The sequence below is a fragment of the Phyllostomus discolor genome, chromosome 11, assembly GCF_004126475.2.
Source record: "Phyllostomus discolor isolate MPI-MPIP mPhyDis1 chromosome 11, mPhyDis1.pri.v3, whole genome shotgun sequence".
In the NCBI taxonomy this organism is placed as follows: Eukaryota; Metazoa; Chordata; class Mammalia; order Chiroptera; family Phyllostomidae; genus Phyllostomus; species Phyllostomus discolor.
The window spans coordinates 80,310,370-80,332,983 of record NC_040913.2 but is presented as its reverse complement, the minus strand read 5'-3'; the positions used below and the strand labels follow the sequence as shown (position 1 = coordinate 80,332,983).

At 43.7% G+C, this 22,614-nt stretch overlaps 1 protein-coding gene and 1 non-coding gene across 6 annotated transcripts in view; both read left to right on the top strand.

Annotated features, from left to right (window-relative positions):
* Positions 1–22,614, top strand: part of DLC1 (DLC1 Rho GTPase activating protein) — a 338,602-nt gene that overhangs the window by 281,017 nt on the left and 34,971 nt on the right. The window contains exon 1 of one of the 5 annotated variants that reach the window (XM_028526377.2): positions 12,408–12,900. The exons of 3 other annotated variants lie outside the window; for them this stretch is intronic. In XM_028526377.2, coding sequence (XP_028382178.1) covers positions 12,864–12,900 — 37 coding nt within the window. In that variant the 5' untranslated portion in view covers positions 12,408–12,863. Of the gene's footprint in view, positions 1–12,407; positions 13,078–22,614 lie in introns of those variants that run through there. One more of the 5 variants, XM_028526375.2, reaches the window with a different exon arrangement.
* On the top strand, positions 9,856–10,018 carry LOC114509027. The gene has a single exon (XR_003685595.1). It is a non-coding gene; the product is annotated as a U1 spliceosomal RNA (small nuclear RNA).

Below are 22,614 nucleotides of genomic sequence, written 5' to 3'. Positions count from 1 at the left end.
GGGGCTATCTCAGGGCCAAGTTGAGCCAGAACTAGCATTGAAATACACATGAACTGTGACTTCAGGTTACATTTCCTGGTTTGCTCTTCCCTCTGATTCTCGGTGCTGCAGAGCATTGTAAGTCTTTCTGTAACCCTACGGTGGACTCCAGTCTCCCAAATTTAAACTTTCTAACAGTGTGAGCAATAGCAGTAGGACATAGTGTTTTTAACAGCATAGAATTGAAATAAATATGAACAGCCTGTGTCTTAGATGCCAAGTGACAGGAATAAACTTTAACATTGAAAAGTTGATGTTCCCTTTCAGAATTAAATTACTATCACTACTATTATCACTAGTATAATTATTAATATTAATTTTGATAATGCAAAGAAAGATAAAAGGAGGAAGGCAGGTATCAGGGATTTCAATAAGTTTAGATATTGAAAAGTTCATGGTTATTATTTTCAGTATCACTAATTCACAAGTTCTGGGACTTTTCAATAACAGCCAACAACATAAAACTACTAATACAATAACTGAAAAAGGAAGCCCTTTCAAGACACAGGTAAAATAGCAATATAATTATAACTACAAACATAATTTCAGAGCCTAAAGATCAAACTCACACACCACAAAAGTAGATTTTGAGTTAAGGTTTCAGTTACTATGGCTTACTAATTTCATAAATATGTATCAAGGTCTTTATAAATGTAATCTATTTTAATCTTCACAACTATATCCCCATGTGATGGGTGGCCAAAGTAAGATTTGAAGATAAAGTAACTTTTCCAAGGGAATGCAGCAAATAAGTTCGAGTTTCAGGATTCAAATCTGGATCAGACTCTAAAGTTGAATTTCTTATATAATACGATATATTTTCTTCAGTGTTATTTCTTCGATAAAATCTTAAGATTAGAATGTTGAATACCAACAAGAAAATAGATGTGAATAAGAATTATAATGCTTAATAATACAACAGCTGGTAACCCCCAAGTCAACTAAATGACTAGAACGTCCCCTTCCTTATCACAGCTGCCCACGCTCTCTTCCCCAGACCTCTCGTGCCCCTGCCGTGCTCCGGAAGTGATCACAACCCCGACTGTCGCACGCATCCTGACCTTCACCTCTTGGGATTACTTTACTGCATAAGCACTTTATTTTTAGTGTCAGCACTTCCCTCCAAATCGTTTCTGAGACTCATCCCTGTTGTCGCTCGTGCACTGATGTTCACTGCTATGTGACATTCCACTGCGTATATATGCCATTTGTAGAGATCCATTCTCCAGTCCGTGGATATTTGGATTATTCTCTATTTTTGTAATAGAATGTCACTGTAAGCATTTTCGAGTTGTCTGCATGCGCATAGGCAAGGATTTCCGTAGGGAATACGCCTCAGAGCAGAAATGCTGGATCACGGCACAACGTCCTTTTAAAACAAATGCAAAATTATTTGCTGATAAGGTTGTACCAATATGCTCTTCTCTCTGAGCAATACATACAGGTTCTCGATCCACATCCTTAATAACACTTAGCAGTGCCAGATGGCCAGACTTTTAAATTGTAAGTCTACTATACTTAAAATGGTAGCTAATTATGGCCTTGATTTGCATTTTTGATTACGAATTAGTGTAAGCATATTGCCATGTTTGTTTACCATGGGTTTTCTGTGCCTGCTCATACCTTCTGATTTTATTATTTCTGCTTTTTCGCTTATTAACTCCTTTGCTTTGTTTTCTTTATGTTTAATCTCTTGTTCTTTTTCTAAGATGAGTGTTTAATTCCCATTGAGCCTTCCTCCCTTGCTAATATAAGCAATAAGTGTATATATTTCCTCAAATACTAGCTTCCACTGTATCTCACAGGTTTAAATATGCAGTACTTTCACCATCATTCAGTATTTTAAGTTTTCCAGTATGGTTTCTTCTTGAATCATGAGATGTGTACTTTTTAAAATTGTTAGTTACAACATTTAAAACATATCATTGTTACTGATTTCTGATTCAACTGCATTTTGGTTGAAGAACGTGGCCGTTCTAGTTATGTATTTACCTAGTTGTCTAGCAAACCGCCCCAAGACAGCGGCATCCAGCAACAGCAGTTATTTTACCAGCAGACCTGGGACACACCTGGGGTCAGCGAAGCAGCTCCTTCTCAAGGCCCCGGAGCAGCTGCGGCCAGACGGTAGCTGCAGCCGGGGGCTCTTCAAGGGTTCTCCATTCTTGTGTCTGGTGCCTGCGCTGGGAAAACCCAAACAGCTGGAGCTCGTCTGGTGTCTGTCTGTATGTCTGTCTTTACATTTTGTGTCTCCACATCAGGGCCTCAGGGTAGCCAAACTTCTTCTGTGGGAGACTCCAGAGTGAACAACTGTCCCACGAAAAACTCACTGACGCTCCAGGACCTTTTCCCACCCACCTTGGAAGGAGAGTCGAGTCACTTGGGCTACATTCTAATCACTGAAGGTCACGGGGATGTAAAAGGCGACACACACACACATTTGGGTGGTAAAGGAAGGAAGGTGAGTGAAGAAAAAGATCAGAAGAAAATACAACAAAATACCTTGCTCAGTTATTGAGTGTTGTGGAAACTAAAAGTTACACTGAAGAGCACTGCAAATGTCGAGTATTGTTGCATACCAGACGGACTACCTAATGAGTCAGATGCAAAAAAGACTGTAGCACCAGAAAGCAAGTCGGCCCGCCACATATTGTCATCTTTTTATTAGTTTGGTAGTTGTTTTAAAAGTAGTCTTTGTGTCGCTGAGAGCAAAGGCTTGGGTCCAAAGTGCCTCTCAGTGCTGCTCTGACTGTTCCATTGTAATAATCACAATAGGTTTCCTGGAGGAAGGGAAATTAAGCCCTGCCTGGTGTAGCTCAGTGGATTGAGCGTGGGCTGCAAACCAAAGGGTTGCCGGTTCGATTCCCAGTCAGGGCACATGCCTGGGTTGCCAGCCAGATTTTCAGTGGGGACCATGTGAGAGGCAACCACCCATCGATGTTTCTCTCCCTCTCTTTCTCCTTCCCTTTCCCTCTCTCTAAAAATAAATTTTAAAAATCTTTTTTAAAAAGGAGGAAGATTAAGTGTAGGAAAAGTGGAAAAGTACTCAGTGAAAAGCATGAAAGAAATCTCACAAACAAGGATAGACACATTCCATTTCAAAAAATGTGGTGGGAAGGTTAAAATCGAAATATGACTGGGAAATGAGAGCAGCAACACAGAAAAAAAAAGAAGAGAAAGGTTTATTTTTAAGAAGGTCATTTTCGTGAAGAGCCTCGACATTCTACCAAACCAAACAGCATGGTCTGCATTCCATGGGCAAGTATAGAGACCGCACCACATACCTCGTGAGGCCTCCGTGATGGTGAAGGAGGAACATGTGAAAAGGCCTAATTTGTGGATTTCTGAGAAATGAGGTTCTGGTCCAGGTTTAGGAAACATGAGAAGCAGGCCTTTCGGGGGTGAGGGGAGGGAAGAGTCCCACCACAGCAGGTACATCCCAGGCATCCACAGCACGCTCAGCGGGTGGGAGGCGTGGCGTCTGCTCGGTGGATGCTTTTTCCTTATCACCGCCGTTTTGTGTTCAGCACGGCTGAAGGCTGGATGTGTTTAAAGCCCTATTCAAAGACGTGAATGTGAATGCTAATTCCGCACTGCACTGTGTATTGGAAAGGCGAGACGTGGAACAGTGCCCTGTGCACACGTGGTTAGACCTCAGAGCCCTGGCCGTGTTCGTCACCACAGCGAGACTCAGATTCAACTTACTGTTTTTTACTGCTTGTCATTTACAGCTGACATTCAGAATTATTTCATATTAGTTGCCCGTGTACAGCACAGAGGTTAAACATTTATATAATTTACAAAGTGGTCCCCCCAATAAGTCTAGTAGCCACCTGGCACTGTGCGTGGTTGTTACAATATTATTGACTACATTGCCTATGGCATCCTGTGCATCCCCATGACTGTTTTGTAACCGACAATTCGTACTTCGGAATCCCTTCACCTTTTTCACCCAGTCCCCCAAGCCCCCTCCCATTTCGTAACCATCAATTTGTTCTTTATGAGTCTGTTTCTGTTTTGTTTTGTCTGTTCATTTGTTTATTTTGTTTTGTTTTTAGATTTCACATATAAGTGAAATCATACAGTAATTGTCTCTTTGTCTTATTTTACTTATCATAATACCCTCTAGGTTCATCCAGGTTTTCTCAGATGGTAATATTTTCATTCTTTTTATGTCCGAGTACTATTCCATTGTACATATGTACCACATCTTTATCTGTGCACCTATTGGTGGGCACTTGGGCTGCTTTCATATCTTGGCTATTATAAATAATGCTGCAGTGAGCATAGAAGTACATGTTATCTTTTCAAATTAGTGTTTTAGATTTCTTCAGATAGACACTCAGAAGTGGAATTTCTGGGTCATAAGGTAGTTTTATTTTTAATTTTTTGAGGAACCTCCATACTGTTTTCCATAGTGGTTACACCAATTAGCAATGCCACCTGCAGTGCACGAGGGCTTGCACTTTCTCCACATCTTTGCCAACACTTGTTACCTGCTGACTTGTTGATGAGAGCCATTCTGACATGTGTGAAGTAATATCTCATTGTGGTTTTAGTTTGCATCTCTCCGACACTTAGAGGCATCACGTTTCTTTTCATGTCTATTGGCCATCTGTGTGTCCTCTTTGCAGAAGTGTTTATTCAGGTCCTCTGTCCATTTTTTAATTGGATTGTTTGGGGGGGGTGTTAAGTTGTATTCGTTTTTTGAAATTTGGGGGTATTAACCCCTTATCGGATGTGTCATTGGTGAGTATCTTCGCCCAGTTAGTAGGTTGCATATTCTTTTGGTTGATGGTTTTCTTCTCTGCACAAAAACTTTTTAGTTTAACATAATCCCATTCTACAAAAAAAAAGAAAGTTTAGTTTTTGTTGTGTTTCCCTTGCCAAGGAGATACATCAGAAAAAAGTATTACTGAGAGAAATGTCAGAGCATTTACTGCCTGTTTCCTTCTAGGAGTTTTACGGTCAGCTTCAAATTCTTGCTTCTTCAGTGATTAGTGTGAGATCAAGCAAGCTATGCAACCACTGGGTTGAATTCCCTATCTGTAATAAAAAGTTTTACCTCCAAACTATATTATGTCTTCAACTTAAAATCCTTAGTTAAATGATCTAACATCCTTGTTTCACCATGTAAATCATATCCATTTACTTATAAATAATAAAATATATACTTATAGATAATAATATATAATTTATGTAATACATAATATGACGAGTGACTTAGTGCAACTGCCCACACAGCGCTGAGGGTTCAGCAGTTTTTGAGCAAAACTGGCATGACCCCTTGCCCCAGCCTCCCTATTCACCGGATCTCACCCAGAGCCAATTTTTTTTGTTTGTTTCCTGGGATGAATAAAGTCCTCACGTGGAAAAGATTGGAAGAGGTAAAACAAAACATGGCAGAAGCACTAAAAGGCATCAAAATCGATGAGTTTAAAGACTGTTTTGAGTATTGCACCAAATGGAGAGTACTTTGAAGGTGACAGAAATTGAAACACGAAAGAATAAATACACAATTTCTTATAAGTAAATTCTGGGGTTTGGGGGTCCCCCTATGTATCATATATATTACACATAAAATTTTAATAATAAACCAAGGAGCAAGAGAAATCATTATGTGAGCAGCTCAAGGCCACTGGTCGTGTCTGACCGAGTCAGGAACATGATTTACATCAGATCTCTGCCCACGTGCGGACTTCAGGACCCTTACAGATTTACCGTTCTAATTCAGACCCAGAGAACTCAGGTACAAATTCAATGGGGTTTTCGAAATGTGGGGTTTTTTTGTACTTGTTTGTTTTGTCAGCCCATCAGAAAGATGGCAACAATCAGTACAAAAACAGTTGTTTGTTCAACAGCAGAATATTTGTATAGGAGAGATTCAATCTAGTCTGTTCTCTCGTGGTAAAATCTCCAAACATCGGTCTTTCACAATTCACGACCCTGATGACCAGGTCTCCTTCCTTGCCTTGAAATTCTCCCCAAATCCAGCGTGACTCAGCTGAATTCATTAGAGATAATTGCCCGAGTTAGCTATGCATGAAGAGCCGAGCTCGACGGTTCCGTGCAGCTCCTTCCTCCCACCGACTGTTAAAGCCAGTTAATGATCTGGAGCTGTGTGGGGGTTTCCAGAAATAACACCATCATGGCCAACATGCTGTAGTTAGCAGCTCGAAAAAAGAACTGTTTATTATTTTTCAGGCAATTGCCCAAACCCAGGCTGTAGTATTTTTTTTTGAACGAACCAATCTACTATGAAGAAACAGCAACAAATCCCAACCGAAATGAACACAAACATCTCCTTAATAAGGACAATCTTATGAATGATTGCACTCAGATTTTCAAAGCTATCATAATTTCTTTGAACAAGTGCTTAGAATGCTAGATATTGATTCAAATGTCAGCATGTACAAGGAACCATGTAAATGGCTCTTGTAAACAGGCTGTTAGAAAACAGTACGTTTTTTGCCTACAAGGTAAAAGGCTAAACATGGGTATTTTGGCATTGTGCTTAGTTCCAGACAACCTCTTAGGTGGTTCAGGTTTTATTTATTAGTAGATATATATGTGCGCGCACACACACACACACACACACACACACATTGCACTTATGGAAAATCCGCAAGTTTCTCAAAAACTCAATGCCTGTGTCAAGGTCTCCAACTTATATCCTGACCCTGCCAGGCTTTTGCAACAAATTCTGTGGAGACCCCATTTTATGCAACACATTTATTTGTGCTGCTGGGGGACATAGAAAAATCAGATAAGACAGCTAAAGTATTTTTTTGAATAAATAATAAAACCTATTAGTAAAAGTAAAGCAAAAATCCCACTTGTTAAGTGACCTTGTTTTGCAAATTGATTTTGTGTCTTGGCATTTCTGCTTTCAAAACATGCAGGGAAAACTACTTAAGTAAACTCCTAGTTAATAATTGAAAAAAAAACAAATAAGTAAGACCTTTGAATTTTGTTTGGATCTTGTTGATTTTTTTGATATCATAAACAAACCAGCTCAAAAGGCAGAGGACAAACTTGTAAAGGTATTTTTATACTAAATGACAAATGGATAATATCCCTAATGTATAAATACTATTTAAAAATCAGCATGAAAAGACAAGATGTTTCATCAAAAAAGGGCTATATGATTAAGTAGACAACTTTAAAATATATAACTGATTTATAAAAATGAATATATTCAACCGTAATAACAAAAGGTCAGACATAAAAGGACAAATCTGTATGACTCTACATACATAAGGTGCTTAGAATAGCCGAGTTCCTAGAACATAGAAAAATAATCCCAACTTTTACTTTTCACTTGGTTTGATTTTTGTGTTATCAGAGGCTGCAGGGAAGCACCGGAGCGGCCCCGGTGAAGGTCAGATGGCAGGTGGGGGCAGCGGGGGGGTGGGGCCCACTGGCCAGGGGCCAGCCCTCCCGTGCTCACCTCTCTGCCATTTGGAGCAGAGAGGCCTTGAGCTAATAACCAACTACCTGAGCTGTTAGATGGAATAGCCTTCAAAAGCAGATCCTGCAGAAGTATTGTAATGACCGGTATTTCAGGAAAGCATGCCCGTTGATTTATCAAACCAGACTTGAGAATCCAGTGCGGTCAAGCCCTCCACTGAACTACTGCAGAGCTGGATCTGTTCCGACGTCCCACCTGGTAGCCTTCTCCTCCAAGCCCTCTCCTCGTGTTCATTGTTCTAAGTTATTTTTTACTGAGATATAATTGACATCTAACATATGAGTCTCCGATGTAAATTGTAATGATTCAATAATGTGTTGGGAAATGATCACATTCTAGTTACCATCCATCGCCTTATGCAATTTATAACTTTCAGAAATACAATGTGTTTTATTATTAACCAGAGTCACCATGCTGTAATTACATCCCTGTTACTTATTTATTCGTGTTCATTTTTGTTTCAGCAGCACACTGTCTTTTCTAAGGGTTAAAAAATATTTTTAAATGATTAAAGTACTATGCCAGACTGGCTCATATTTGGAGCGTAAGTGATTATCCAAAAGGGAGATTTATATCACATTTATGCAAAAACAAGGGACTCCCTCCTCTTAATTAAAAGTGCCACTGATAGACTAAGTAAACCTTACCCATATTTTAAACTTAAATTTTTCAAAAAAATATTGTCCAAAAAAAGCTTTACTGAAAAATAGAGCTCTTTTTGGTAAAATCTAAAAGAGGTGAATTTATTTCTCCACTTAAGCCTCTCTTGTTCCCCTCTTTCCCCCTCCTACCCTGCTAGCATTTGGGTTTTAAACGTTTCTGAAAAGAATAGAGACCAGGGTGCACGGTGGTGGAAGGGCCCAGACTTGAGTCACTGGAACTTAAGTATCAATGAAAGTTTTAAGGACAAGCATTAAATTTTGAATGTGAGTACTTCTCTGAAATTAGTACTGTTTAAAAATTATTTTCAAAACTTTCTATTTACCATATCTCTTATGAATATTACATGTGAAAGTATTTTATGCAATTGAACGACAATAAAAAATTTTATGCACTAAATTTCACAGTGCTGCATTGAACGCAAATTATATTACGACACTTTCCAAGGGCAGGAACCTCTTAGTTCCTGTGGGAAAGAAATAAATTTCCAAAGAGATTGCTTGGCTCATATCACTAGAGCAGAGGTTTAAATTAGTTGTCCCCAGGCTAAATGAAGCCTACAGTTGAAACTACTTGGAATGGGTTTAAATTGTTTTAAATTTGTTACCAGCACCGAAAAATTGGTAGATTTAATATGAAAATACAGAAATCTAGGAGGTCTTGAAAAATCTTTAAACCCCAGGCAGGGAGGTCGGTGTGTCAACGTCTGCCAACAATCCAGGGGGCCTCGTGGCGCTGTCCCCTTGGGAGGGTCCTGGGCACTTCAGATCTCGCCTGCCTGCTGTGGCTTGCTTTCCCAACCAGTATTACCTGCCCGAGCGCCTTTAGACACTTTCTGCTTTTTTTTTTTCTAACACAGTGTAGTGGAAAAAATGTGAGAGGGTGTCCTTAGTCACTCAGCCATCTGCCATGCAGTTTAGGTCTTAGCTGTGTGCATTTTCTTGCCTTGGTAATATGACAGTTGAACGTGAAAACATCCGGAGAGGGAGGGAGCGGCTCTTCCTGCACACAGCTCCCTTGCAGCTGATGCCCAAACAGAGAAGAGCATGGAAACAAGAGAATGGCATAGGACCTCGTGTCAAACCTTTGTTCTTTTCTTTTTTCTAGTCTGCCATAGAGAACAAATAATTGATGCCCTGGCCGGATATTTCAGTTGGTTAGAGTGTCGTCCCCCTATGCCAAGGTTGTGTGTTCAATCCCCGGTCAGGGCACATACAAGAATCAACCAATGAATGCATAAATAAGTGGAACAACAAATTGATGTTTCTCTCTCTCTCTCTCAAATCAATCAATATTTTTTTTAAATCTCCAGAATCATGTAATGAAGTAGAGAAGATGACATCAATAATCTAGGAAAAAGGAATGAGGCTTGGGCAAGAAGAGACAAAAATATTAGTGTGCTTTATTCTGGAAAGGTGAACACTTAGTGGGGGCGGGTGTGTTGGGATTGCACAGTCTCATAGACACCCAGTTAAACCAAAATGCAACTTCTCCTAGCTAATAATGAACATTTAAGAACTTATTCTGAGAATTGATATGCTTCGGAGGAGATGCTTAGAATATCTACGTTTTTAAGGTTTGGATTTTTAATAAATAAGGGAAATTTGTATGTTTAGGAGGTGTATTCCGTATTTCCAAGTCTGAAATACACACTGCAGCCTGAATGATCTTTTCAAAATGCAAATTCGATACTTAGCGGGCAGGGGAGATGCCATGATCAGGAAGGCAGTTTTCCCAGGCCGAGGCTCACCCATTGCATTCTGGATGTGCTGACCCCTGCGATCTCCCCAAATGTGGGAAACTCAATGCAGAATTTGTGGTAGTGGGGGACTGAATTCACTCTCTCCCTGGCAAATTCATTTATTCATACACACATATACATATATGCAAATTTGATCATGGGATGCCTCCTACTATTACAATGTGTTCTCATTGTTCATGCAAGGAATCAAAAGTTCTTGCCCTTACTTTTCCAGCATCTCCTGGACTCCAACTCCCCCCTGCCAGCAATTGTGGGCGCTTTGACCATTGCTTCAACATGCAAACTTCAGTGGGCAGCTCTCTCTTCCTGTCTTGGGCCAGAGCAGGTCCCTACTTCCTGGCTCTCACAGCACCCCTTTGCCATGTGCCCCTTCTTCCCTCCCCACTAGACTGTCAACTCTGAGAAGGCAGAGATGGGCCTGCCCTTGCTTTACCTTTGTGTCCGCATCAGCTGTGTTACTGAACTTAAGTGGTTTCTAGGATACAATCACTTGGGATGGCCTATTTGAGAACAAGACATGTTAGGTAGCTTCATTTACCTGAAGCAAGTGAAGGAGGTGGGATTCACATCCAAAGCTCTGTCTCCGGAAAGAGAAGCTTAGCTATTGCTTACATACAGTCTTTAGTTAATTACATGTTAACTTCTTTTCAGTTGGCTGCAGTTATCTATCTGGGTGAGTTCCTATCAAGGTCATCCTGTTTAGTGCTGTGTCTGCAAAATACTGTGCTACATTTTAACTTTTCAAGCTGCTAAAAACCGCCCAGACCTAAGACCCTTGTCCTACGGAACAATCGTAGGGTAGGCAAAAGCCCTGAAACTATTTGTTGAGTAGAGAAGCCCCATGCCTCCTGAAATGCGACTCGTCAGAGCCTAATCCTGGGTGGTGGGAGTAGCATTTTTATCTTGTTTTTGAATGAATTTTGTGTATGTAAACTGAGACAGGACTATGAAATCAATACATTTTAAACTAAGAGAGACTAAATTCTCCCATTTACATGCAACCCTATTTAAAAATAGACTCTGTCTCCAGTTCCTCTGTCCTCCCCCCTGCTTTGTAGAGTGCCATCTAAGATACTACATACAGAGAGAGGGTCCAGGACAAGTAACGTGCCTTTTTTATCACAAAATCTTTTATTACAAAATCTCACATAACAATATCACACTCAAGCACACCATATGACATTTTAGGTAACATGTTCAAATTAAAACTATAAATTACTACACCCATATTATTATCCTACCAACCACATTCAAGAAGGCCTTACTTCTGCCAGACCATGTATTTCACTTGTTAATTGTGCATCTTCCCCCCCAGGAAGTAAACTCCAGGAGGGATGGGATATTTGCCATTTTTGTTGTTGGTGGTGGTGGTGGTGGTGGTGGTGTTTTTGCTCACTGCTTCATCTCCAGGGCCTGGAACAGAATTGGCTACATAGCAAATGTTCTTCATACATTTATTGAGTTAAGGGGTTTAGGTTACTAGTCGTTTTCTTTGCCCAGAGGTAATAAGTAGAAAATCAATTGGCCCCAAAGTAAATTTTCATAGAACTCTGGTTTGGATTTTTAAAAATCTTACAGAGTTTGTATTCACTTATGAGCTTTAAAAAATGTAGGCTTCCTAGTATGTCAGGGTCCCTCAAGTTACAGTCCATCAGAATCACTTGAGCACTTACTTGTAAAAACGAAGTTATCACCATCAGAGATTCTAACTCTGCAATCACGGGTCAGGTCCTACCAGTTCCAGGAGCCCCATTAGGTTGTAGCCCAAGAGCCAGGATTTGGGAAACACTGGCCAGGGCTGCCCACGGCAGACTCAAGACGTGGGGAGTAAAAACTCACCCTTTCTGTCCTGGCCCCGGGGGCTCGATTCAGGTCAGGGTGCAGGGCAAGAGGCAGCGGATTCTCTCACATCGATGTTTCTCTCCCTCCCTTCCTCTCTCTAGAATCAATAAAAGAAACAAAAACTTAAAACTCATCCTTTTCTACAGCAGTGTTAATTACTTACATTACACCTACGGGCTTTAGCAATGAATAATGAATGTTCAAAGGACAGGTACTTTCACCATTTACATATTAGAAAAGGATAGTTTATCCCTACTTTCCCGCTTCCCCTCTATTCATGCGGTTCCTACCAGAATGAAAGGGGGAATTACAAAGATTTAAGCAAAGTGTGCTAAACTACAAAAAATAAAAACAAAACAAAACAGGGAAAGTGCGTGCTGTCCAGCTGAGACCTCCCGCACTACTAAACGCCTCGAGGGTACACCCTTTGCCTTTGCTCCAGACCCCGAAGGTTGGAGACCTTTCAGCGACCGCTGCTGCTGAAGCGCACACCGCCGGGGGGGAAACATTCCGGCTCCGGCCGGGCGCGGGCGGGGCGGGGCGGGGTGGGGTTAAGACGGGCGGGGTCAGAGGACCGCCTGGGGCTGTGGCTGGTGAGCCTGGCCGAGGGGAAGGAGCGTGGACCCAGCAAGTGGGAGAGGCAGGGGTAGTGGGGTGGAGCCTGGGGGCTGCGGAAGGCAGCGGTGGGGTACCCAGGACAGGGAGAGGAAGCCGCGCTGCCCCGCCCAGTCCCTCCCCTCGGGGTGGGCCCAGCCGGAGGGTGCGGCTAGGAGGTCGCGCGGGAGGCAGTGCGTTGTAGCCGCCTGTGCGAAGGCGCTTCGCTCCAGTCCGGGCTATGGCCCATCTTCACCGCAGGAGCAACCGGTCCTGGGCTTTTCGCCCCACTTCCTGAACGTTCTCTCTTTTCGATCTCTGAAAAACCCCACGTTCTTTCTGGGCCGTGGCGAGTGGCACCGAGAGTCGAGCAAGGATGCGTTGAGGACCGCCGGGGCGCGCGTCTTGGGTGCCGCCGTTTGCCGCGGCGCGGGAGCCCAGGTGCCTCCGGCTGCCTCGATTTCCTCACTGTGCTCCCGCCTCCCCCTGCCGCACTTGATGTGCAGGAAGAAGCCGGACACCATGATCCTAACACGTAAGCTAGACTTGTGCCTTGCCGTTAGGCCAGCTGCGGGAGCCAGCTGCGGAAGGGACCCGCCGCGGAGGAAGTGTCACCCCACCTTGTCAAGCCGGTGCCTGGCGTTCTGTACTTTTGCAACGCCTTACGAGGAGGCTTGGGACCGAGTCGCCCGAGTTTCTTGGAATGGAGGAGGTGGAGTGTGGGGAAAACGAGGGCTTTGGGGCGGGGAGGTTTTTATCTGGGGTAATGACCCCTGGCTGCACAATGCCTTGGGGCTCAAGGGTGGGCGCGTCCGGTGGGCTCGGGGAAGGGCTGCGGGCTGGGAGGCGACCGCGACTAGTGAAATGAAGCCCACATTATCTTTCCGCTGTGGCTCGGGACGTAGGGCCGGGCTGGGGGTGCATGGCCGAGCGAGGGGTCCTGGGCCAGGCGTGGGGCGCAGGGCCGGGCTGATTCCATTTCCGCTGGAAATCCCAGGCGACGATGGTCTCTGGTCGCCAGGGCCGTGGCGTAACCGCCTTTCTAGTATCTGCTCCTCGGGGACCTTTCATGGCTCGGTACTTGCTGTCCTTCACCCTACAAGTCCAAAATCTGCGTCGACTCCCTGTGAGTTTATTGTTTAGGAACGTTTAGATCGTGGTGGTTTTGGGAAACGTTTTTAAGAAAAAAAAAAGTAAATCAAAAATTGTTTTAATTTCATACTGATTTGTTGAGATATTTTTAATGCTGGACAGTAACTCAGAAAAGTCTCAGTTTGGTGGCTGCCGCCCCTGGAAAGTGTTGAAGCTATTTGCTAGAAAGGCTGCCGTGTGCCTTCACGTGCTGGGTCGTTGAATCGGTTTCCTAAAGTGTCCCGTCGAGATGCCCAAGCCCTTGGCTCCTGAGGGGGCGCCCGCGCAGAGCGAGTCCCCGGGCCAGCAATGGGAAGGAAGGACGCCTCCCTGCCCGATTTTTTTTTCGGAGCGAGGCGACAGCCTTTTGGAACCCTGCCACAGCGTGTGACCTTGTCCCTACCTCCAACGTCACGAGCCGAGCCTTTGATCTTAGGGAAGGAGTTGCACCCTTGGCCGCAGCAAACGGGCCCTACCACGTGTAATTTACAGCGCCTCTTTCCACCCCACATTCCCTGTTACGAGGGGAGTTAGAGAGGACCCCTGGCGAGGCTGGCGGGCGGCCTGAGAATCCTGGGTCCGCAGCCTGGTACCTGGGTGAGTCTGGGAAGTGACAGGGCCTCTCTGTACCTCCTTCATCAGTGACATGGGGGTAAATACTAGCCGTATTTACCGCGCACGGACGGAGGTTGTGAGGATCAAACGAACTAATATGAGTGCTTGGCACAGTGTGTGGGTACAGATGTCCCACAAACACCCAATTTATGCTAGTTATTGTAGAAGGAAACCCCTGCGTGTCGTCCGTCTGCTCTGTGGAGAAGAAAACCCTGCCCTGTGCCAGCTGTGAATCTTTATGCACCCAGCATGGTTAGGAAATGGATTGGTCCTCGGGACCCAGAGGCTGGTTGGGCCATTGTTGGGGTGGAGGAATGCAGCCTAACTAAGCAAAGCCACCCACCACAGAAGGATTCGTGAGGGTGGCATCTCTGACGCAGTGGGGTAGAAAAAAGATCACAGCTCTGGAGCTAGAAGAATACTGAGTCTCAAATTACATTTTTTTTTCCAAACTCTGCTGAAAGGATGAGGGAAAACTAATAGCCCAGCAGAACTCTGAATGTAAATCTATCAGCAGCTCCAAGAGGTTGACTAATTCAGCATCCATCTGGTCCTCCGCAGAGATAATTTGCAGACCATAAGTGTGGAATTAATGGAGGCACCCGGTGCCACCTTGGCTTGCAGACTGCAGCAGATGGTCTGAGGGCTGCCCTGCAAGTCAACAGCCCCCCTAATGGAAGGACTAAAATCCTGGAGAATGAGTGTCAAATAGTTAGCAGATGTACGTTCAGAAGTTATTTCAAGACATTTTCTGAGAAAATGCTGGCGATTGCTCATATGAACTTTTATTGTGGCATGCCAGATGTATGGCATGGCCCAAGCCTGGGTGCATATTTTTATCATTAGCACTACTGTTCAGAGTTTAAAATGAAGCACCGCAGACTGACTTTCTCTCCCAGCTGCTTTGAGAAGTTTGCTTTTGACAAAAACAGATTTCATTTTAATTCAAGCTGAGTGATACCTTACAGCGCATTGGCTAGAAGCTCAAGAACAGAGACTGACTTGGTTTCCCAACTCTTCGGAAGCAGAATAGGTAGTTCCCAACTTCAGCCTTTCCTTAGAACGGATGGGAGAAGTGGTTTTGCTTAACTCTGTGTCTTAACTTTCCAACTGTAGATCTTAAGAAAAACACCACTTATTCCTTAAAGAGTGAAAAGGTTGAATAGACAAGTAGTTAACTGGCTAATTATAGGCAGTGCTCCAAGTTTTTATACACTGGACCAGTCAAATGATTTTCCTATATTTGTGGAGCGAAGGTGAGAGGCGGGTTGCACTTTAACCTAAAGCCTTTCTTTATTTATTCCTTTTTTAAAAAGATTTTATTTATTTACTTTTTAGAGGGGGAAGAAAGGGAGAGAGCCATCAACATGTGGTTGCTTCTTGCGTGCCCCCTACTGGGGATCTGGCCTGCAACTCAGGCATGTGCCCTGAATGGGAATTGAACTTGCGACCCTTTGATTCCCAAGCCCACACTCAACCACGGAGCCACACCAGCCAGGGCTATTTGTTTCTTATTTTGTTCTTTTTCTATACTGTATTTCAAAGAGCAAAGACCAAATAAGTTTCTTAAAAAGTGATGTTTGGTTGCTTCTGGAGAAGATACCACATTAACAGAAACACGTATTATGATTAAACAACGTATGCCTGTGAAATGAGTGAAAAATGTGTATAGTACTCAACCCTGTAGAGGCTTTCAGGGGATGTGGCGGGCCCCAGTGAGATGCCGCCAGTCAGAGACTTGGTGGGATTCCAAGAGGTGGTTTCAAATACAAAAATAAGTACTTGGGTTTCCCTTGGTGTCCCCATGGAGATTTTAAGCCATGATGCAATGTTCAAATGAGAGTGGTATTTTTATGACTTAGGCAAGTAAATATGCAACTTGAAAATAGCCAGGGAAGGGTGAATTGGTCCAGAATACTGGGGCATGCAAAGTACAGTGGGTGAAGTGAATTGTACTTTTTTGAAGAGAGCCTTGTGCTGGACAGGATGGTCCAGTATTGTAAACACGAGTTTTCTCATACTTAACTCTCCTTCCTAGCAACAGGAAGACGGAAATGAGGCCATGCAGAGAGGAAAGAAAAAAAAGACCCTGGCCCGCTCCAGACAATACTTGACCCACCCTAGCATTCACCCTGTACAGCCACAAGACTTGCAGAAGTAAAAATAACTCCAGATGTTTCCCCTTCCTCCCTGGCTGTTGCCAAATTGCTGAAGACCAAATTCTTGGTGCTTGAAAACAGTGATTTTCAGCCATTGTGCCGCAAAAAAATTTGAAAACGTGCAACAACTGACTCTTTAGTCAGGGGCACTGGCCTCTTTTCCCTTAGATGGTCAAATAAAAACATGACAACAGCCAACACAGCAATAGCCGTCCTTCTGAATGAATCAAAATTATACCTATTTTTTGTCAGGTTGGCAAAAAATATATTTGTGGGTGAGCTGCAGTATTTTAGTAATTAGTTTATGTGTGCCACGAGATGAAAAAGGTTGAAAGCTGCCATTTTCTAACATTATAGATGTTTTATAACATTATAATAACATTCTAGCTGGCATCAGGGCACATGTCATGCCAGCCAGGCCTGTTTGTGAAATTATGAAGCAGACCTGGGGAGAAAGGAGATTGTCATTTTTAATGTTTGCACAGCCCAAGGATTAGAATTATATGAACTGAGATCCAGTGGAGGAGAGAAAACTTAATTTCTAAATTTAGTCCTTCCTCTGCATTTCTCTGAGCATTCATTTTTCCAGGATTTGCCCCTAAGATACTTACGTTGGAGCAGCGGGGCTACAGTGCAAAGGAATGATCTACATCCAGCATTCAAGACGTAGGTTCCTGGCTGTGATGGTCAGGTGAAGTAACGCCCAGCCAAGAAGTGTAAACAAGCGATCATTCGGTCCTGGAAAGCAAAGCAGTCCCAAGGCTCTCTTTTCAGTGGCTGTGAAATTGGGAGGAAAATGCTTTTCTGGAACAGACATTTACAACTGTCCTTCCAGCGGACTCTGTGGCCGTTGTGTGTGGAGGATTTCAGAGAGTTGAGGGCGATTCCTCTTTTAAGAGAGACGCCGCTGGAGGGTTAAAACATGTTTCCTAAGAATGGGTTGCTGGTGCCAGTGCCCTGGGTGTTTTCTCTGAGCCTCTAATTAGTCAGAAATCTAATTACTGTAACGGGGGTAAGATTCCCAGCTGAGAGGGGCTCTTCCTGTCTGTCTGCCCTGTTCCTTGGGGGACCCTGTGTTGTTGTTAAGGGTTATCGTGATCAGTGATAAGGAGCCCTGCTGGGGGTTCTTGAACGCCATCTGCTCTATCCTGACATTTTGTTCGCTGGCTGCTCCCTCCTTGCCATTGAAGTTGACGGAGGACAGGAAGAAAGCCTTGCACACTCCGCCTGTGCACAAGAAACAGTCAGCCTTCTCTCTTACAGATAACTCCTTTTTTTTAAGTTATATAAAAAAATTTGCAGACTTTAGACAAGATAGTATTAATATTACGGAAGTAAAACATACCGTGTTTGCATTCATAGCCACACATATGTTTTTGTTTTTACCGCAAGGCCACCAAGGAAATGCAGTGATTTCCATTTCCCAGATGAGGGGTCGGGCTTGCAGGGGGAGACACGTCAGCATCCATGGCGGCGCCTGGCAGAGCTAGGATTTCAGTGGTCTATGCGTGGCTGTCAGATCCACCTTGGGGAGACGCATTTGTCAGGAGCTGATTCCATTTAGGAAACAGTATTTGTCACTTGGCATCGCGTGGAGCCTTGCAGTCACTCTGCGGTTTCCTAGGGGACTGGAGCTCCTAGGTAGGGAGCTACGATGTTAGGGTTCAGGATTGAAGAAGTGGTAGGTTTTGCCTCCCTTCTCTGGGGGCCTAGTGAATGGAGACTTGAGCTGCTGTCTCTCCCGTGGAGACAAGGGGTCCGGGATGCCGCCTTCTAGCCTGTTGCTGGCTGTACTGAATAACGCCTTCTTGGCTGAAAGTGCTTTAAAATAATATGTTTAAGGGAAAAATTTCTCGCAGATGTCACTGAAAACATGAGAATGGCATCATGAGAATGCTTGCATAATAATGAACTAATGTTCTTGGGCACCCAAAGGTAAAAATGTTAGAGCTTGGCATGCGTTTTTCTTAATCACACATCCTTGCTTTTTATTCTGCCACGAGACTGAGTGGCAGTGTGCAAAGTACACTCCTTTTCCATTCACACAAGCCTCTGCCCGGTGGCCTTTTCAAGTCTTACCCCCTCCCGCCCCCAGGAGGAAAATCAAAAGCTGACGGAAGGCTGAGGTCAGTGAAGCAGAGTCCTCAGATGCCTTCCACACGTCCCATCCACATTTTGTTCTCCTCCCTGCCCCACCTCCGAGTGTCCTGCGGAGAGGACTGGACGCTGCTTCCTGCCTTGTCAGAAAGGCGCCTTCCTTCTCGCCGGAGTCTCTGGAGGATGTCTGGGGGACAAAAGTTTTCCACACCCTGCGGCTGTAGCATTTCTCAGGCTGCAGCACTTGGGAGACCAGAGAGGAAGGGACCTTGGAGGTGAGGAGGCCGGTGGCCTGTGCACCGGACTGCACCGCAGCCACATGGCGCCTTTTGTCACAGTCAGGTGATAAAGGGGACAGAAGATGCCGAGGTTCTGAAATCATAGATACCTCCAGGGCCTGGAGAGATCATAAACTCATAAGGGACGGGCTCCACAGAGCTTTCTTTTTCAAACTTCATAGCATGGAGAGGGGATCTTTCCTCGTCCTTGTGTGTTTGTAAAACACTTTTATGGGAAATTCCAGGACTTTGCAAAGCAGCCTGGAAAAACATTGCCTCTCCCCTACTGAGATGTGGGGAAGTTCAGTGACTAGTCCAAGGTCACATGTGAATTGAAAGGAACTGCAGACCCCTTCCTGCCTCGTGTGTCAACAAAGGGAGATTAGCAACAAAATAAGATTCTCGATGGGTTTGTAGAAAAAACATACCAGGCACAAAACCAGGAGTGTTCCTAAGCGAGAAAGAGATCCCTGAATCAAAATTTCGCCATTAGATTGTCTGTGTGGGTGGGGGTTGGGGTTCTAGGCAGTTTTGACGAAAATAATGCTCTAGGTCACTGAAAAGACAGTAATATCTTTTAAATACTCTCTGAGCACAAACTTGGAGAGCCAGAGTGAGCAGTGTCGCCTGTGGGAGGCTGGACGTAGGCACGGCTGGAGAGGGCCTGTGCTGACAGGTGGCTGCCGAGTGCTCGCTTTCACTGCTCTTCGATAAGGCAACTTGAGCTTTTATTTGACTCTTGATTTTCTTTTTCTCTTTGTCAGAATTAACTAAAGTATGGATGAACAGGGTTTTTTTGGGGGGGGTTGTTTGTTTTTGTTTTTGTTCTTTGTTTTTTTGTTTTTAGAATTCCTCGCTATTCCTTTTATTGAGGGTTTTTTTGGACAGTTTTCATGTTTCCTGTTTGATAGCACCAGAGACTAGGGCAAAAGCCAAAGGTAGGGGGTGGGTGCGTGGGGACCTTAGCAGAGCAAGTTTGCTAACATGTTAAGAGAGAGCACTGATATGCCTGCCCATCTTTAATAATGGAGATGGTAGGAGTTACTTTGCGTTTGTAACCAGGTATTTTGCCTTAAAATGGGGGTGTCAAACTCATTTTCACCGGGGGCCACATCAGCCTCACAGTTGCCTTCAAAAGGCCCGAATGTAATTTTAGGGCTGTATGAATGTAGCTACTCATAAAGGAGCAAGGAGCTGCTGCCTCCAGGTAGAAACAAGGTGCCAGGCGGGATAAAACAAGGCGGAGGGCCGGATTCAGCCCACGGGCCTTGTGTTGGCCACCTGTGCCTTCAATAACAAGTTTGAAAGGAAGTGGATTATACAATCCTAACACATAATACTTCACTTTACAAAACAAAAAAAGGCTCAGAAAAATAAGGCCCTCAAATTGTGTTATTTAGATAGTTTTCTTGACGTTGCCTTCTTAATCTAGATGCGTTTATCGTCTTTGAAGAGCTTGTTATTTTAAGAGCTATTTCAATTCATTTTTCATGGCAATGCATGGTTTGAAATGCATAAGTACTTGATATAGAATAATAAAAATGTGTGTGCCCACATGTGTAAGTCAAAGGAGGGTTTTTTTTTTATTCTGCCCAAGATTGAAATGAAATAGAAAGATGTGATGAGCAGCATCCATTTCCTTAATCATTTATTTTCATTTCATTTGGATTTCTTTTGTGCTGGGCAGTTGAGTGCCGGTCCTGATTTGCTGGGAGATATTTTCTGCTCCTGGAAGTAATTGAATGAAAGCTCAAGTCTGGAATGCCTGACAAAACCATGGCACACGTGGGCTCAGATTAATACTGAGCTGTCTGCCTTTGCGAGGGCCCAGGTTTTTTGATGGGAGGTACTTGCCTCTTTTTCTTTTTTCTTTTTGGTTTCTGTGTTAAAAGCAGTATTTTTCAAATGCTTAAACTGAACGATCCCCAAAGGGGACTTCAGTTGAGTTAATTTTGCATCACTGGAGTGTCGAGTCACGAGTCACGTGCCTGCTCCCAGGTACGGGCTTGCAGGGCAGGCCTCCCGAGGCCTCCTCCTTTCAAGGTGAAACTATTTATTAAGTTGTCATCACATCATTGGGGAAAATGGGTCCCTTTCCCCCTTTATGTGATTTCGAGGAATGTTCTTTCCTAGAAAGCAACATGTCTGCCTCCAAACCTCAAGGCAGGAGAAAGATTTTTTTTTTTAATCTTGAAAACTCTCCCCTAACTTCCAGTTTGTATTTGCACTAAAAAAAACACCCCATGATTTAGAAGTCAGGGCGACCTTTGTGGGTGCTGCTGAAGTGTGCAGAAAGCGCTCTGACCTGTGAGCGAGAGCCAAGTAGCTCTGGAACCTTCAGCAGACCACCTAAACACGAACCAGCCTCCTCATTTGTAAAGAGAAAAGGTGCAAAGCTCCAAGATGCCTTTCAGCACCCAATGCACAGATCCTGCAGAAGCCAGGATGTTGTTTCAACTGAAATGCAAACATAAAAGATCAGTGAGCAAAGTAAAGTTTTCCTGTGGGTTGAAGTGTTTTACTTCCTTTAAAGATTAATTTTAGTTCAAGGACTATAGACACATAGGCAAGAACATGTAGGGCTTTGAGTTCTTTATAATATGAACATAGGCTCATGGAACAAATCAAGAAATTAATCCATTAAAAAAATTAGATATTTCAGCAATAAACCAGTAAAGTTACAAAATAGGGGCTTACAGCAGCTAGGGTTGATCTGGTTTTTTGAGGGAGGAATGTCTCTGTGAAATTGATACTAAATCTGGAAAACTGACAGGAGAACTGGAACCTGTTCCTAAGGTTGTCAGTGAGAAGGCAAACTGAACATCAGGGAAATTTCAGAGACTGGAACCTAGGGAATTTGCAAAGGCTGTGGCAGTCCCGGGTTTTACAGATGAGAAAACCGGTCCAGAGAGATTATTTTCGTAAAAGCACTGAACAATGGATTTTTTCCTGACCTGTTCCAGGTAATGCGTTGCCCCCTTTCTGTGATGGATTGATTATTACAAAGAGTTTGGGGTACTCTGAGGCAAAACCATTTTACCATCTGAGGAAATCAAGCTGGTTGCTCATTGGGTTCACAGGCGAAGGAGATGCTTTTACCTGCTCCCTGCAGTAACCTGCTTCCCACTTCATGTTCTGTGCTACAGTAAACCCGACTGCTTACCATTCCTTCCCCAACACCTGTGCCTCCCCATCCGTCCACCTAGCTGATTCTGTCTCCTTACTCCGAATATCTTCTGCCATCTAATCTTACGTAGATCATAACCCTCGCTAAAATAAAGGCAGAACAAAAACATGTGCTCAAGTAGCCCCCTCCCACCTCTGAATTCACACAGGTCTTTCCTATGTTCCATCACATTCTCTGTACTGTACAGAAGTCCTCAGTTTCCTTCCTTCCTCCCAGCCTCCCTTTCTTCCATGCTATCTTTATTTCCCCTTCCTTCCTTCCTTCCTTCCTTCCTTCCTTCCTTCCTTCCTTCCTTCCTTCCTTCCTTCTGAAAAGCTGTACATGAAAATATTGCATTTCAAATAGCCTGCTTTGGTAGGTAACACATAAGATTTTCAAAATACAATAGGAAAACCATAAGGCTGCATATATTTCACCTGGGTTACTTGGTGAAACTTGTTTCAGTTTTACATATGCTTATACATACACCCGTGTTTTTGTTCATGAACGTGTGCGTATGTTTATACACATTACCTGCACACATACATGCACCAGGTTACAATGTAAAATATATTTCTTACGGCATATTTATTTATGTCATGTTTACTTATTGAGCAACTACTAGGTGTCCCACACTGTTAGTACATGGGATATATGTCAGAGAATAAAATGGACAAAGAAGCTTGCCCTTTTGGAGCTTACAGAGGGGAAGGACAGAAAGTAAACATAATACATGTTTTGGGAGAAGGAAAAATAGGGCAGGAAAAGGGGCTGGGGTGGATGAGAAGAGGAGGAGATTGGCC